This window comes from Lithobates pipiens, unplaced genomic scaffold (assembly GCF_037356315.1).
Source record: "Lithobates pipiens isolate NorthernLeopardFrog02 unplaced genomic scaffold, aLitPip1_a1.2 Scaffold_30, whole genome shotgun sequence".
Taxonomy (NCBI): Eukaryota; Metazoa; Chordata; class Amphibia; order Anura; family Ranidae; genus Lithobates; species Lithobates pipiens.
The window spans coordinates 118,277,830-118,296,393 of NW_027507791.1; the positions used below are offsets into that span (position 1 = coordinate 118,277,830).

General features: G+C 43.9%; 1 protein-coding gene across 1 annotated transcript; it reads left to right on the top strand.

The window, feature by feature from the left end:
• Positions 1 to 2,528: 2,528 nt before the first annotated feature.
• Positions 2,529 to 6,689, top strand: LOC143943186 (uncharacterized). The gene is made up of 2 exons (XM_077464788.1): positions 2,529 to 2,600; positions 2,825 to 6,689. Exon 2 carries the CDS (start codon positions 3,974 to 3,976, stop codon positions 4,871 to 4,873), a length of 900 nt encoding a protein of 299 aa, XP_077320914.1. The 5' UTR covers positions 2,529 to 2,600; positions 2,825 to 3,973; the 3' UTR covers positions 4,874 to 6,689.
• Positions 6,690 to 18,564: the final 11,875 nt, after the last annotated feature.

Here is an 18,564-nt window from a genome sequence, read left to right on the forward strand (position 1 = left end):
AGACTTAAAATTGGCTTACTGTATCAGATCAGGCATCAATTGCAATTGGTTGCCAGTGGTTACAGCATATCATTACTGCTTAATGACTGGTTGCTAGAGGTTACAGCACACATTACGGCTCACTGATTAGTTGCTAGAGGTTACAGAAAATGATTTCTGCTTTTTAATTGGTTGCTAGAGATTACTATTAAGTAATACTGCTCACTGATTGGTTTCTAGAGGTTACATCACATCATCTCCTCACTGCAGGGGAACATGATACACATATGAATGCCACCTTTATTTACATATCAATGCTGCCAGCCGCATCTATTTACTTAGTAATACTGCCAATATTTACATATGAATGTCGGTTATTTACATGTAAACACAGGGTCTGCAGGTGAGTCATCTGTACACAACAATAAGGCAGAGCTGGGCAGCATTAATACCATCACTTCACACTGAGATATCAGGACACAGTACAGGACTAAAACTTCAAGGAACAAGGGAATTTACACTGGGATAGTTGGCAAGTATGAGGCAGCTGCTTTGGGCCGCACAACAATGACAGGGCCCAGGGCAGCTGTCCCTTTTGCCCTGCCTTAAAGACGGCCCTGATTAGAAAGCTGACATTCATTTTTCTATGGTGACTGTTCTGTGAACAAGGCTAACTGCTGAAATGCCTCAGCTATCACATTTTAATAGTCATGTTATAATAAAAGATTACAGAAGAATTTCCAGAGTTGCCAGCATTTAATTTTTTATTCTCAAGTATCTTAATTGGGTGGAAGGAGGACATCCCAAGCCTGAGCACCTGGGGTAGGTGTGTCGGTCTATTATTTCACTAGAGGCTTCACAGTCAGAGCGGTGCTTCTCTTGCATGCAGATATTGGACAGTTTCTCCTGCACAACACTCTGTCAAGCCATCATTTCAACAATAAGAAGCAAAAATTAAAGACTCACCATATGTACTATATATAAATGCTGTACTAACCTCTGACCATGAATTTTCCCTATATCGGAGGAATCTAATTGCATTTCCCTCTTTAATCAACTGAAAACAGCCCTCATCAAAGAAAATAAGGTACAGTGGGAGGAGGAGGGCCTTAAACAGTATTTTTCGGAATCAAAGATTCCCAGGGGTCTTCTAATTAAGAAGTTCCCTTCAACACCATATTTGGATGAATTCATGAGTGTATGGAATGGCATTCTATCTAAGCGTTTCCTAGATTTGATGGGGTTAATTATTGCACAGGAAGAGAGAATGCTGGTTTCTATCAATGAGGAGATTGACTCCATTTGGGAGTCTCTGAAGGAACATGAAGCCATGGAAGCATATGTTAAACTTGATATAGACCTTGCAAATTCTCTTAATAAATTTGAACAGGACTTAATGAACGGAAAACGGCTTAAATATTTCAGGGATGTCAAGGATTATCAAGATAGTTTGGTTTATACGCGATCTTGTTTGGATAGACCACAATCAAATTTGAAAGGTAACAGGTGATACAAACGTAAATGAAAAAGACATGTGAACTTCAGCTCTTCGAAACAATCAAACTCTTTCTCTTTTCAGATTTCTGATACTATGGATGGAGCATCATCTGTCACCTCTAGGAGTTCCACGTTGTCAGTCTTTTCCAAAGACATGGATGGTAATAATTCTTTAAAAAACTGCCCAGCGGTTTTAAAGGACAAAGTAAAGAAAAAGAAAGGAAAATGAGATGAGGACAACGGGGATAACAAAAGACAAAATTATCCTCAACAAGCAAGAAACAGGAAACTATAATGCAGGTGACAACTGTTTTAGACAATAATAGTATCTCTAAGGTGGTCAATTTATCAGATTTTCAGCTTTCCAATTCAGAAATGTCTCTTCTCTCTAAACTCCTTTCTTTCTCTCTCAAAATGCATTTTAATGTTTTTAAAACTATACTTGACATTAACTGATTTGTCTGTAATGTGGTGTTAAGAAAGCATTTCAAGTCTGAGCTTGAGCCCATTGCTGACCTGCCTTTAATTCACCAAAGCGATACATCACTCATTATGTCCCCAGATACATTCAATTTCCAGGATCTGGTGATGCGATCTGCTCTTAAGAATCTGGAGTCTTAATCAGCACAGCAGGGGGTGCTTACGGTATTCAAGATGATAACATTCAAAGTGGGAATAAATATTTTTATCCAGTACAGAAGTGTAGAGCAGTGGTAGAAATGTTCCAGACACTAGTTGAACAGCATTTGGTCACATTGGGAAAGAAAATAGAGAGAACACAACTGTCTCATCTCCTGGGTTTAGGAAGGGATTTGGGAGTTTTGTCCTCTGGGATGGTGGGATATTTTTCTGTAGACAACCCAGTGGTCCTGGTCTTCCATCATCTGCCTAAGTTACACAAACATACTATACCTTTACAAGGTGGCCCCAGTGTTCTGATCAGTATAAGTTATATATTTACTGATCGTACTGTTGCTTTAAACTGGCATCCATTACTAACATGAACTGTAGTATATTCCGCCCACTTCCTGCCCAGCAGTCATATTAGATGATCTTTCTTCAGTGAAGGAAGCATTCTAAAGACCTCCACTATTTCTTAATACTGGCCTTGGAAGCATAAGTCTGTAAGTAAGCAGTCATTAGTTTTCATTTAGTTAGTATATGTTCTACTAATGCAACTACATTTTATATGTGTGTTTGGTGGGATGTTATTGTCAGGAAGTTCACTCAGCTAAGCCACATTTCTGCTAGATAGTGCCTTAACAGTATTGTAGCATGCCTGTTACTATTTGCATTTGTGATGTAATGTTAAATGCTAATGCATATTTTTATAATTTGTGTTTTGCAGTTTTACAAAAAACATATTCTCAGTAAAGATTACAACTATTAGCCCTTCCTCCAGAGTCTTTATTGGGAAGCTGTTAGCTGTCTGCCAAGCCTTGTACCTTGAAAACATTGTGATGGCAGAACAGTAAAAAGACTTTTAACACAGCGGGCCTAGTTTAAAGAAGAGTGGATTCATTCTGCTCATCATCAGCTAACCTCTACAGCCACAGACACTACAGAGAAGTAATCTGTTTCATCATGCAGCACACTGACAAGGATACTGTATCAGTCATCAATCAGCATACACAATATGTCAACCAACAGGTCACACTGCACAAGCTCCAGAGTCTCTAGTCAGTCGGATCAGACATCAGCTAGTGCTGAATCTGCCAGGTCCAAGCGCACTAGCTCTAGACATTCAAGCTGCTCTAACCTATCGTCCACCAATGCTGCAGCTGCCAAGGCCCATGCAAAAGCAGAAGCTGCACATGCACTGGCTTCCTATGCAATACGTGAAGCTGAAATGATAAGAGAACAGGGCTGCATAGATGAAGAACATCATATGATGAAAGCAAAAAGTAAAGCTGAAGCACATAGAAGAAAAGCAGAGGTGAAAGCATCTTTACATATTATTAAGCAAGAAAAAACTGCTTCAGCAGCCTTAGCTGAAGCCGAGGTGCTCATGAGAGCTGCTGAACAGTATAGAGAGCACTCTGTGATAGATATCCAAATGACACCACTCAGTGCAATCCAACGCACCAGTGAGTATATGCAATTGCATGCGACCATATGCACAGATCAACAGTCTAATGATGCATTGGAATCGTCAAAGGTCCCGCCAGCAGCAGACAAATTTGATATCACTCAATGCTACAAGACTGAACCAGAACTTTACTATAACAAGCCAAGTAGTTACATACTCAGAGACCAATCTGTTGGTCCTTCAGGAAATCAAACGAATGGTGACACAATACCTCCTCGGGAAAATATAAATCTGGCCTATAGCGGAAAAACTTGCAGTAAACGAGAACAACCACATGACTATAGTGGATTTAACCAAGCATCCCAACCGTCTTAACAGTCACAGACATGCCCTGTGTTTGTTCCCATAAAATACCCACCTGAGGCAGCAGGAGCCACAGATGTGACAAAACACTTGATACGCCATGAAATGGTGAGCTCTGGTCTCCTGAAGTTTGATGACCGTCCAGAAAACTATTGGGCCTGGAAGTCAGCTTTTCTAAGCAGCACCCAAGACTTAAATATGAAAGACAGGGAAAAGCTTGACTTACTCTCCAAATGGCTCGGACCAGACTCCTCTGAGCAAGCCAAAAGAATCAGGTCAGTACATGTTCATGATGCTACAGCAGGGCTTACAATGTTATGGCAGAGACTGGAAGACTACTATGGGTCACCTGAAGTAATTGAAGATGCACTTCTGAAGAAAATTGAAAATTATCCAAAAATAACAAACAAAGACAACCAGAAGCTGAGAGAGCTTGGTGACATACTTTTAGAGCTGGAGGCGGCAAAGGCTGGTGGATACCTGCCAGGCCTCTCATATTTGGATACAGCACGTGGAGTCAAACCGGTAATCGAGAAGCTTCCTTACAGATTACCAGAAAGATGGATCACGCAAGCATCAAAATACAAGGAAGATCATCAGGTGGCATTTTCACCTTTCTCCTTCCTCACCAAATTCATTGTGAATCAATCTAAAATACTCAATGACTCAAGCTTCGCCTTTTTGAACATGGGAGGCTCCAGTTCTGTAAAGACAGAGAAACAACCTTTAGTGCACAATAAAGAACGCAAAGCAACAGTGTCTGTACGGAAGACAGAAGTGCCAGCTGAGTTTGATGCCAACCAGGATAAAAGCTCAGGAATGCAAATTGAGGATCCAGATAAGCAGTGTCCACTACATAACAAGCCTCATCCACTGAGAAAATGTCGCAGTTTCAGAAGCAAGACAATAGAGGAGCGCAAATCTTATCTTAAGGACAAGCGCATTTGTTTCAGAGGCTGTGGTTCAACTCAACATCTTGCTAAAGACTGTGTGAAAACATTTTGATGCAAAGAATGCAATAATGACAACCATCTGTCTGCTTTACACCCAGGACCAGCACCATGGAAAAGACCAGCACCGTGGAAAACAGAGAATCCGGTAACACAAGAAGATCATGGTGGGGAGCAAAAAGAGTGCATTACCAGCAGTAACCTCAAAATGCACTGAGATCTGCACAAACACATTTAGCTCTAGAACATGCTCCAAGATATGTTTAGTCAAGGTGTATCCTGCAGGCCTCAGAGAGAGGGCAATCAGAATGTATGCAGTCCTGGATGAACAAAGTAACAGATCTTTGGCAAGAACAAAGTTCTTTGACCTCTTCGGTGACAGTGGAAGTCCAACTCCGTAATCTTACTCAACATCCCTTGATAGGGAATACTATTAAAATATGTGCAACTCTGTTCCCCACTTTTATCATAATACATGAAACCTCCCCTTTGTACCCAGTATTAGGAAACCCCCTATTTCTTCCATGTATTGAGGATAAAGCTTTCAAACACCTACTGAATACAGATGCTATACAAGTGTCAAGTTACATAAAAGGGGGGACATGTCTGACTATTTCGGAATTGATGGAACAAGGAGGAAGGTTCAGATTGAGATTCTGGAGTGCTCTCCAGATTACTCATTTTCTGGATACCCTCTCGTCACCAGGACAGTTTGTTAAGCCTCCCAATAGGTTTGAGAAGCTTTGCTCTGAGATAGGAGCCAAATCACATATACTATCAGCCAATTATGAGTTATTAATTACATCAAGGGAAACTGACTCCTTGAACTGTGTCCGTGAGTGGGAAAGAGAGCTGGGGGGAAATTTCAGTACAACACAATTAAGATATATTCTTAGATTTACACATGAATCGTCTATTTGCGTGAAAACTCAAGAGACTAATTTAAACATTTTTACTCGGTGGTATAGAATTCAAGAAAGACTGAAGAAGTTCTTCCCAGACTCTTTAGACCTCTGCTGGAGATGTCAAGGAGACAGGGGTACCATGCTGCATATTTTTTGGGAATGCCCCAAATTAAGGAACTTTTGGATAGAGATTAGACGTATCCTTCAAAGGATTTAGGATTCCAGATGATCCGGCCTTCTTCCTTCTTCATGCATCCCATATACCAGAAAAGACATATGAAAAATCTGTTATACGACATCTTTTAGAAGCTGCCAAGGCATGCGTTCCTTTGACATGTAAATCAACGTCACCACCGACGATAGGAATGTGGTTGGGCAAAGTGAAAGATATTAGCAAACTAGAAGATCTAGTTCTCTCTACACGACATCAACAAGAGAGATACTCTGAGACCTGGTTGCTTGGAACAGCTTTTTGGACTCGGAGGAGGGAAGTAATCTTGAGGATAATTTGAATAGTTAAGGAAGACGTTTAGGGAATTTACCTAGATTTTTTCTTTGCATGGTAAACATATTATATATTTATCTCCACGGACTGACTCTCTTTCCCCACCCCCCTTTTTTTTTTGTTTGCGTTATTTGGTTTTTGCATGGTCTTGTTTTTTTTTTTTGTTTGATTTGTTAACATATAAGGTTATAAAATTGACTGGGACAGGCCCGGGACTACAAGGGAAGTAGCATATGGACTACTTGGTTAACGGAGAGTTATTTTAGTGGCAGATTTAATTTATAGTTTTACAATATAGAATTGTGCTTTAAGTATGTTTAAATCTGTCAGAGTTTTTTGTTTTTCTTCTATGTATGCTCTCGAGTATGTCCTATGTTTGAATAAATAAAATAATTGAAAAAATAAAAAATAAAAAAAAGCCAATTTCTAGCTGATCTCATAATGCCTCCAGACTCTCATGTGACTCCTAGGCTCTCTCCTCTCCCCATCTGACAGCTTCAGCAGATGGGGCCAAGATACTATGCTGATTTCACCCGGGGAGGAGAGAGCCAAAGAGTCACATGAGCACTGGGAGGCGCTATGAAATCATGTAGAAATCAACCTTTTTATAAAGCACAGACACTAGGACACATGTTTCTTATCTAACAATATGGATGGTATAAACATAGCATAATTTTGTAGCAGTGGGGAGAGGACCAGCTGGTAGACGGGAGGGGAGGGGGGAGTAGGACAGAGCAAAACACCGGAGAGCTGCAGATAGCAGCGGATGACAGAGGTACGTAAACTGTCCATGGTGTCAGGGTTCAGCAGCCATGATAAACCGTGGTCAGTTTACAGGGAGAGGGCATAAACAGGCAGGATCAGCCAGGTATTTCAGATGATAGAGAGGGCCAAATTACACAGTACAAGCACTATGCTGTATAACATGCTTTAAAGGAACAGGATCTATACTTTTTCTTAGGGTAACAAACACTTTAACATGAGAGCAGTGGTACTGCACATGGTTATAGGGGTGAACAGTCTCTGCAGGACAAAGTGATGGTCTGACACACCTGCTACAGGTATCTCAAAGTGCCCATAATATATGGCCAAGGAACATGCAAGAGGTAGTAAAGTGGCTTAACGAGCAGCTAGCTGTCTGCAACTGCTGCTAATTGTCCCTTTTCTTCCCACTCTCTTCAATTACAGTATTTGATCACTTGATCAATTACTTGCTGCATCGGGACGTCATGCACAAGCACTCTGCTTTTCAGATTTTGAAAATAAAGAAGATTGCATTATGACCACAGGGGTAGAAGACAGAAGTGAGCAGCAAAAGGCAGTGACGTGCCAGCAGATGGAGCTTACTGCAAGTGGGTTCCACTGATGAGGAGGGAGTGAATGGTGAGATGACAGATCATCTGTGGGTGCTAGTGATTGAAGAAAAGGAAAATTCTAAAAGATGGGCATAATAGCAACAAGAATTTAGTAAAACAAACAAATGCAAGTCGAGAGGCGATTTGGTAGTTGTTTATTGAACGTAGCAAAACTCCAATCGTTTTTGACAGCCCCCACCCACAGACAACATTCTCTCCAGATGCATAATCACAAAATTCAGAATGAAATCAAAAGCCTACCCTGTACAATATAAAGGAAACTCAATTTCCACCTTCCAATCTCTGGTAACGTCCGACTTCAACAACCTACCCACCAACAGCAGGCAAATCACCAACAACCTCAATAAATCCAAGTACAAAGCACTAAAGAGCTTAACGGAGAATAGTGAGATTGTCATAAAAAATGCAGACAGGCAGAGGAATAATAATCCAAAATTGGGAAAACTATATTGCAGAAGCCAAAAGAATTCTGTGAGACAAGGAATATTTTATAACCCTCAGAAAAGACTCAGAAAAGACAAAAGAGTTTCTGACAAAAAAATAGAGTTTCTCACCATGCAAAATCCAAATATGCCCTTCTTTTACCACCTTCCAAAGATCCACAAGTCCCAAGACAATCCCCCCAGGCAGACCAATTATATCTGGCATCAACTCCCTCACATCTAATCTCTCCCAGTTCATTAACCACCACCTCCAAAAATTTGTGACAAGATTACTGTCATATCTCAGGGACACAACAGACCTCTTACTTAATATGCAGGAATACACCTGGTCCACAAACCTCCACTGGCTCACTTTGGCTATAGCCTTGCTATAATTCTATATCCCCCACTCCAGTGGAATCTTTGCCACCAAACAATATTTATTTTCTGATCCACTCATGCCTGGACAGCAAGCTACTTTCCTTCTAGAAGCCATCAATTTAATCCTTACCCATAACTACTTTATCCATCGAGACAACTTCTATTTACAAACCAAAGGAACAGCCATGGGAACCAGGTTTGCCCCAAGCTATGCAAATCTATATATGGGCCAATTTAAACAAGAACACATCCACTTTTACAAACGTTATATAGATGATCTAATCCTAATCGGGTGGGGTGATCCAGAGCAGGTACCAGGAGTCATCAACCATTTGAACCATAACGACTGGGGTCTCAATTTTATCCATCACACACATTCAACCACCATACACTACCTAGACATTACCATCAATGGAAACACAGACAGCACCATTACTACCACCAACTTCTTCAAGAAAGTAGACAGCAAAAGCTATCAAGATTTTAAGAGTTGCCACCACAATCCATGGCTCAATAACATACCCTTCGGTTAATCCAAAACACTTAAATGAAATTGCACAACAAATAAATATTTCTTTGCCTAATCACAGATCTTCAGATCCAGGTTTAGGGCCAAAGGATACCCTGACCAACTAATCGAGGGGGTGTTCAAAAGAGCTCTAAATACCTCACATGAAGATTGCATAAAACCTTCCATCTATAATGGTCCAACAAATCTTCCCATGCAGTGTAATTTTATTACTGAGTACAACTCCAACCACACCCTCATCAGCGACATAATTTCTAAAGATTGGCAAATTCTACAATCAGATCCACTCCTACAAACCATCCTGCCCCCTCCCCAATCCAAACTCATCTTCAAGAGAGCCACAACCATCAAAAACCACTTAGCCCCCAGCTGACTACCTCCATCCAACAGCACCACAAGTCCTCCTCAGAGGATGCAGGATGCTACAGATGTAACAACTCCAGATGCCTCTCCTGCACCATACTCACTAATGGGAACAAAACCTTCCAGTCAACCAGCTGTTCTAAAACCTGGCCCATCACCTCTCACCTAGACCGCTCCTCTAAGTTTATTATTTATTTGCTAACTTGCCCATGCAACTTGCAATACGTTGAAAAAAAACAATTGATATTTTGCCAGAGATTTAACAAACATAGATTCAACATCAAGAATGCAGTCCCGGAACACAATGTCTCCCTCCACTTCTCCACACATCATGACAAAAACCCAGACCTAATAAGAGCTTCTATTATAGAACAGGTCCCAGAATCTATTTACTACAACCGGTACACCAGACTATGCTAAAGAGAACTGTACTGGATTTACCAGCTCAACACCCTTACTCCACATAAACTCAACAAGTTGATAGAATCTTACTAAAAACAAATGCATAGTTTGATGAACCCTTCCATCGCTTACAGGTCCATCCACCATCCACCTTTTCTTTTTTTTTCTCCTCATCCAATAGGTCTTTTTTTTCCTCATCCAATATCTCATTGTTTTTCACTGCATGGAACATGCAGGAATGTGTATACATGCACGTGAATGTATAGAATTGGTGAGCATGTATGTTCACACATATGTATGGACACCCAGGGAGGTCTGCCCACAGACTTTTTTCAATCCATGTGAATACACATTTAAAATATTTACTTTCTTGTTACTATGTGAGCTCAGATCTCCTCCGTCAAGGTAAACACTCTTCTCCCACACATGGTTCCATTCCATACACTCCCTGGAACCCAGCCAGCCTCCTTCATATCTGTTAATCCAAACCACACCCACCTGTCAGATTTAAACCTCAATGGTGCAAACTGCCACTCTCTATGCTGCTGCTGCAAACACAGTGAACGCAGATCCTACCAGTCAGTAGCATCCCCCTCTAAATCTCCCCCACACCACCTTCTCCATTCAATCCTCTCTTTCCTCTCCCTTTCCTGTTCTCTTCTCTTCCTCTCACCAGCACCGCTAGCCCATCCTTTGTTCCCATCCTCACATCAATCCCCGCCTTCCAAGCTGACCAAGATGCCATACCAACCCACCAATCTATCATCCCCATTGCCAATCGTTTCCCCGCCATCTGTCATCAATAGGGATAAGCTCAGTATTCAAGTCAAACTCATGGAATGAAGGTGTAGAATTAGGTGTGTCACAGCCAAGTACTTGCGGGCGCTCTGCTAGCAGTACACCCACGTCTTATTGTACCAGGCAAATTTCCCTGCTCCAGCTGCTGGACCATCAAAAGAAATTCACTCCCAGCCATCCACATGCCCAGCGGTTGAATGCTAGCTTGGCTAAATTGCTAGCACTTCAACTGCTGCCTTTTCAGTTGGTAGACTCGGCCCCCTTCCGTGAGTTTGTGCAATGAGCGGTTCCTCAGTGGCAGGTTCCCAAACACTTTTTCCCACGGAAGGCGATTCCGGCTCTCTACCGGCATGTGGAAGGCAATGCCCATGCCTCGCTGGACAGGGTGGTCAGCGGTAATGTGCATATTACCGCTGACTCATGGTCCAGCATGCATGGACAGGGACGTTACCTATCTTTCACAGCGCATTGGGTCACTTCTGGCAGCTGGGAAGGATGCAGGACAAGGTGCAGTAGTGTTGGAGGTTGTTCCGCTACCACGCCTCCAAAATGCTACTACTGGTTCTGACACGCCTCTCTCCTCCACCCCCTCTTCCTCTTCCTCCATGGCCTCTTCCTGTGTTTTGTCCTCGGAACAAGCTTTGCTCCGTAGGCATTCAAGGGGCTACACAAGTATGCAGGCAAAAAGATGCCATGCCGTGATTGCGCTGGTGTGTTTGGGGGACAGGAGCCATACTGGGGCAGATATTTTGTCAACTCTGCAGGGGAAGGCTGAGAGGTGGTTGACGCCAAGCCAGCTTAAGCCAGGAATGGTGGTTTGCGACAATGGCACCAACCTCCTCTCCGCCCTCCGACAGGGACAACTAACCCATGTGCCCTGTGTGGCTCACGTCCTTAACCTGGTGGTGCAGCGGTTCTTGGACAGGTACCCAGGCTTACAGGATGTCCTGAGGCAGGCCAGGAAAGTCTGTGTGCATTTCCGCTGATCATATAATGTCAGTGCTTGGCTGGCTGAGCTCCAAAAGGAGTTGAACCTGCCCAAGAACTGCCTTATGGGTGACATGCCCACCAGGTGGAACTCAACGTTGGCCATGCTGCAGTGGCTGCACACACAGCAGAGGGCCATCAATGAGTACCTGTGCGACTACGGCACCAGGACAGGTTCAGGGGAGCTTGTTTTTTTTTCACCACGCCAGTGGTGTATGATCAGGGATGCATGCGCTGTCCTGTAACAATTTGAGGAGGCCACAAGAATGGTGAGCAGTGACATTGCTTGCCTCTCAAGGCTCCCTTTATCCATACAGTGTTCCTGCTGTCCCACACATCACACAGGAAGAGGACGAGGAGGAGGAGGATGATTGTGTCAGCATGGAGGTGGAGCCTGGCACTCAGCAGCAGTAGTCTTTTAGGGATGATTTACAGTCCCAAGAAACCCGTGGACTTGATCATGGCTGGGAGGAGGTGGCTGCGGATCATGTCGTCCTTAGTGACCCAGAGGACTCTGGACTGAATGCCTCACCTAACCTACGCTGCATGGCCTCCCTGATCCTGCAAAGCCTGCTGAAGGATCCTCATATTCTTTGGATCAAGGAGAGGGATCATTACTGGCTGGCAACTCTCCTTGATCCACGGTATAAGGGTAAGGTTGTGGACCTTATCTTGCCCTGCAGAGGGAGCAGAGGATGAGACATCTTTGGGAGGCCTTACAGAAAGGTCTGTGCAACGCATTCCCAGAGACTGGGTGGTTACAAACTCCTGGTCCTGGAGAACGTGTTGCTGAGGCTTCGGTCAGTCACAGGAGAGATGGAGAAGGTGGCCGTATGACAGATGCGTTCAGACAATTTTTTAGTCCGCAGCCTCAAGGTATGATTGGTTCCAGCAACAATCACCAGCGTCTGATTTACATGGTGCAGGAATACCTAGGGACAAGGTCAGACTTGGGCACCTTTCCCACTGAAAATGCTCTGGCTTACTGGGTCTTGAGGATGAATCACTGGCCAGAGCTTGCACAGTATGCAATTGAGCTACTGGCCTGTCCTGCATCCAGCATTCTTTTGGAATGCACATTCAGTGCTGCTGGAGGCTTTGTAACCGATCACAGTGTGTGCCTGTCCACCACCGACTTGATTGACTGACCTTCATAAAGATGAATCAGTCTTGGATCACCACCAGCTACCAAGCACCTGAAGCTGATGTAACCGAATATTTTTTTTTTTTAAATGCCACATCCCTTCAAGACTATCTATGCTTATGCTGAGTGACTGTCCTGCAATGTTGACTGACTATCCTCTTCCTCCTCAATGATCCTGCTGATAGCTTGGAAGAACATTTTTGTTTCTGGGTGTTGCCACCAGTGGCTAAGGCCCAATTTTTCAGCCCCTGTTTAACAGGGGCGTGTAATTACAATTTTGGATGCAATGCTTTGCAGCAGGGCTCATTCCTGCACTCCAATTAGAATATCTGGGAAAGGTTGCAGTGTCGTGGCACCAGCACCAGTGCCTAAGGCCCAATTTTTAAGCCCCTGTTTAACAGGGGCATGTAATTGCAATTTTTGATACAATGCTTTGCAGCAGGGCTCATTCCTGCTCTCCAACTAGAGTTTCTGTGAGGTGTTGCAGTGTTGTGGCACCAGTGCCTAAGGCCCAATTTTTCAGAACCTGTTTAACAGGTGCATGTAATTGCAATTCTTGATATAATATATCACAGCGGGGCCTGCCCCTACGCCCACCGAGAGTAACTGTGAGGACTTACAGTGTTGTGGCACCAGCACCAGCACCACCACCACCACAAAAGGCCCAATTTTTCTACCACTGTTCAACAATGGCATGTAATTACAATTCTTGATATAATAGTTCACAGCAGGGCGCTCCAGCATCCACCAAGAGTCACTTTGATGGCTTACAGTATTAACTTGTGACAACACCAACACCTTAAGGCCACATTTCTGCATATAGGGCAGGCCCCTACTTTCAAACATCCAACTTACAAACATCTCCTACTTGCAAACGGAAGGAGACAACAGGAAGTGAGATGAAAAAAGACGATCAAAAAAATTATACAGGGGTGATATGTTTTCCAAAAAGCTTAAAAATATATTTTTTGACTGGAGTTACACTTTAAAAATGTACTAGTTCAAAATTGCAAACAGATTCTACAAACCTACACAGTCCCCATCTTGTTTGCACCACCTGTATACTGCTGTTTTGAGTATATAGGGCCTGGGGGTCCCACGCCTTTCCTTTTTTTAATTTGGGTACGGGGTTCCCCTTATTATTCGTACAAAACCCAAAGGGGTTGGTAATGGGCAGGGGGGCTGCCCATGCCATTTTTTTCAATGATTTTCATCCATATTGCCGGAACCAGACATTACATTAAAACCGCATGCAGTTTTAAATGACTTTTTTTCTGTTAAATGTCATTTTGTGCAGGGGCTGTTCTAAACACGGGAAACACGTGCCACTTCAGAGGCATACTATAGACACCCACCAGGCACGATATTTAAAGGAATATTTCACTTTTTTTCACTTTAATCAACATTAAAATCAGTGCTCCCGAAAAAATGGCAAAAAAAAATAATATTTGCAGTGATCCATGTCCCCTGGTGCAGGAGGCAGGTCCCCAAACCCTTTTTAGGACAATATCTTGCATATTAGCTTTCAAAATTAACACTTTTGATTTTGAACGTTCAAGTCCCATAGAGTTTAATAGGGTTCTAAAGTTCATACGAATTTTCGGTCCGTTCAAAGGTTCTGGTTCAAACCGAATTGGGGGGTGTTCGGCTCATCCCTAGTCATCACCAACCATTGTCCCTTTCTTCCATCCACCATCCGGCACCGCAGATCTCTTCTTTAGCCACCACCACAACTGATCAGACCATCTCCCCATCCATTTCCCACCAGCTCTCCTCTCCCTCCTGCTCTCCCCTCCTTTCACACTCCCACACAGCCAGCAGTTTCATTGACAGTTCACTCCCCATCCGGCTGTCAGCACTCCCCGATGTCCTTTGCAGATGTTCTTTCCCCCCTTGCAGGCTCATCCCACTCTCACCAACCTCACCCCCCTTTCTCACTCTGTAACCAGTCCATGCCACGGACCTTCTCCCCATCCATCTTCCACCACCCCCCTCTGAATTCCCCTCTCTCTCACACTTCCATAAATTCAACTGGCTCTTTTGGCAGCTTGTTCCCCAGCCAAGCTGTCAACAATGCCTGGTACCTCCCACATCTGCTTCTTCATCCCCTCAGTTCCCTTCATTCTCGCCACCCCCCTCCCCCTCCATAACCAGTCCATGCCCCGTCAGTAAGTCTCCATCACCACCTACCCCTTCTTGCCACCACTCCCAGGCTATTCAAACCTCACATTAGTTTGACAAGACTCCCAGTTCACTCCTCTTCCATTTCTCCCCCTCCTATGCCACTCCCCCCCCATTTTATTCCTGGCACTAGCATCAAACTGGAGCTTTTCTGTATAGATCCTGGTGTCACACCCCCATTTGGAATCCATCTCAATTTAACTACAGCAGGTTGGTCACTGGAATATTTTTATTTTTTTTTTACACATTTTTTTAAACAAGCTAATTTTATCATCTGTATTGCATTTCTCTTATTCTCAGCCTTGTTTTTATTAGCCTTTTGAGTATTATTGAAAAAATACATTAATGTATGTTTTTATATAACCTTGTTTAGATATAGCTTTTTTGTATATTTTTAAATATAGCTTTTACGCGATTTACCTTTTTATAAGATTTTTCGCTATATAATCATATATAACCACTTGTCACCTAGGCCAATTCTGACATGCCTGCTGGCTTAAAGCAGGTTGATACAGCTTAGAAGCAGATCAAATGCAGGTCATAAAGAAGTCAACTGCATATCACATGCATTTGTTATTGAACTCGAATTGATCTCAGAAGTTTCTCAAACTATTTTCAAATTCACATGAAAGCATGTTGCATTCTCTCTTAGAAAATTGACCTAACAAGGTAATTTTTTTTGAACATTAATGACAAAAATGTTTTTTTTTTTTTTTAAATAGGTCCTCATTTATCCTTTTACTACTGCTTTCTTTGCTTTTACACTTCGGTGTTTACAGCTATTTGTGAGAGCCATCAGTTCTGTGCAAGACTGGGCCTTCTGTTATTTTCATCACACGCTGCAAATACATATGCAGAAAGTCTAGTTCTGTGGTAAAATTATTTATCAGTACCTAGCAGTGCACTAACACAGGTCTGCCTTATCTGTAATTTAAAGCGGGAGTCCGCCGTTTTTTTTTTTTTTTTTTTAAAGCCAGCAGCTACAAATACTGCAGCTGCTGACTTTTAAAATAGTGACACTTAGGCCGCGTACACACGCGCGGACTGTTGGCCCAACTTTGTCCGTCCAACAGTTTGAGCGAACAGTCCGCTCAAACTTAGCATGGACGGACATGGCCACACACGACGGACGAACAGTTTGCTGAAACCGTGCGCGATGACGTGAACGGCACGTACGACGGGACGAAAAATACGACGTCCTATACACTGCAATGCAACCTTCCGACGTGGAAATCCTTTCTGAGCATGCGCGAGACTTAGTTGGCCGAACAAGCCTACACACGAGCGAACAGTCCGCTGAAACCTTGTTTCAGCGGACAGTTTTTTGGAATTTCCGTAAGACCTTGTTCGGCCAACTGTCCGCTGAAACTGTCCACTGAAGCCCCACACACGAGCGGACTGTCCGCCCAAACACTGTTCAGCGGACAAGGTTGGGCGAACAGTCCGCGCGTGTGTACGCGGCCTTACCCGCCCAGCGTGCCCGCGATGTCGGCACCCGAAGCCGATCTCTTGATCGTCTCTCGGGTGCTGCCGCCGGAAATCAGGAAGTGGAGCCTTTCGGCTTCATTTCCCGGTTCCCTACTGCGCATACGCGAGTTGCGCTGCGCAATAAGGATGGTCCCCGCTGTCTCTGGGATCCGTGTGTTTCCCAGCAGGCAGCGGGGGACTTTCGGAAAGGGGCGTAGATTCTGCGGAAAGGGGCGTACCTTCTGCAGAATCTATGCCGGAAGTGGGTGCAGATACCTGTACTGTACAGGTACCTGCACCCCCTCCCCCCTGAAAGGTGGCAATTGTGGCGCCGGAGGGGGGGAGGATTCCAATGAGCGGAAGGTCCACTTTAGGGTGGACCTCCACTTTAACTGCTGTTGGGCAAGGCTACTTAATAACGGTAGCCTTGCCCAATATTTAGAATAAGGTGACCAGATTTTTAAAATGAAATCCAGGGACATAAATTACTATTTGCCAATAAAAATATATATATATTTTAGAAGCATATTTTCCTCAATTGATATATGCAGTGTATGTGGTATGTGTTTATGTAATGATTGTATGTTATATATACGTTATTTCTGGAAATCATTTAATACCAGCCCCATAGCATTATTATACCAGCCCAACCGCATAACGTCATTATTTTCTTGTTCATAAAAGGGAAAACCATGCATTTTAAAGAACATTTGAAGAGTGTATAATACTCACCAGTGCTCGTCAGTGCCCATCAGTGTAGTCTCACCAGTGCCAACCAATGTAGCCTCAGCAGTACCTATCAATGCAGCCTCACCAGTGCCAATCAATGTAGCCTGATCAGTGTCCATCATTGCAGCCTCACCAGTGCCTACCAATGCAGCCTCATCAGTGCCCATCAGTGCAGCCTCACCAGTGCCAATCAGTTCAGCTCCACCAGTGTCCATCAATGCAGCCTCATCAATAACCATCAGCTCAGCCTCATTAGTGCCCATCTGCTCAGCCTCATCAGTGCCCATGAGTGCCACCTATCAGTGCCACTGCATTAGTGCCCATGAGTGCCACCTATCAGTGCCATTGCATGAGTGCCCATCAGTGTCCCCGCATAAATGCCCAAGAGTGCCGCCTATCAATGCCACCACATGAGTGCCCATGAGTGCGGCCTATCAGTGCCACTGCCTGTCAGTGCCCATCAGTGCCACTGCCTGTCAGTGCCCATTAGTGCTACTGCATGAGTGCCCATCAGTGCTGCCTATCAGTGCCCACCAGTGAAGGAGAAAAATTACTTATTATGTTATAATACACACAAACGCTCCTGCTTCTTATGCTTGTTGCCATTACTGCTCCCTCCTCCAATCACTTTCCCGGCAGCATAGGGGAGAGAACAGAGCACAGCATTCCTCTCCCTCCCTCCTGTACTGCAAGGAACTATGGGTATTGTAGTCCAGAGGGGCAGAATTGCCTAGAGCTACAGAGTATAATCATTATACAATGTAGCTTCAGGCAATCCAGCCCCTCTGGACTACAATACCCATAGTTCTTTGCAGTACAGGAGAAGAAGTAAAAAGCAGGTGTGTTTGTTTGTATTATAACATAAGTAATTTTTCTCCTTCACTGGTGGGCACTGATAGGCAGCACTGATGGACACTCATGCGGTGGCAATAATGGGCACTGACAGGCAGTGGCACTGATGGCCACTGACAGACAGTGGCATTGATAGGCACTGAAGAGTGAATGAGAAGGGAGCAGTGGTAGGAGGAGAGGGGTGGGATGATGGGAGAGGGGGCGGTCATGTGTTCCCGGGATAACAGCGGATCTTCAGGTAACAAATGGGAAGGAGGAGTGGCAGCTACAATAACACACAGTCAGGCTGGAGCCGATCCAGCTATTTGTCTCCAGCTCTGAGTGTACTACCGCAACCAGAGATCTGGCTCCTCTCACAGCCAACGTGGCTCCAAAAACGTGGACGGGGTCCGGGGACTGTCCCTGGAGACTGGGAACGTCTGGTAACCGTAACAAACTCAAGTGGAAAAAAAGGACAAGGCCACAACTTCATTGAAGTGTGTCAGTTTAACATCATACAAATAACCATTACAAACAAGGAAACAGCCACAAGTATGTTGAGATCACTTGATGAACTCTGTTGAGGGCAGGCAGAACCTACTGGAGAGCATAAACAGTATACAGCAGCACATAAGCTGCCAATGCAAAAGCTGTGACAACGAATTAACCTCTGGCAGAAAGGGCTGGCAGGGAACTGATTGTTCAAGGTCAATGTGTATAATCCTA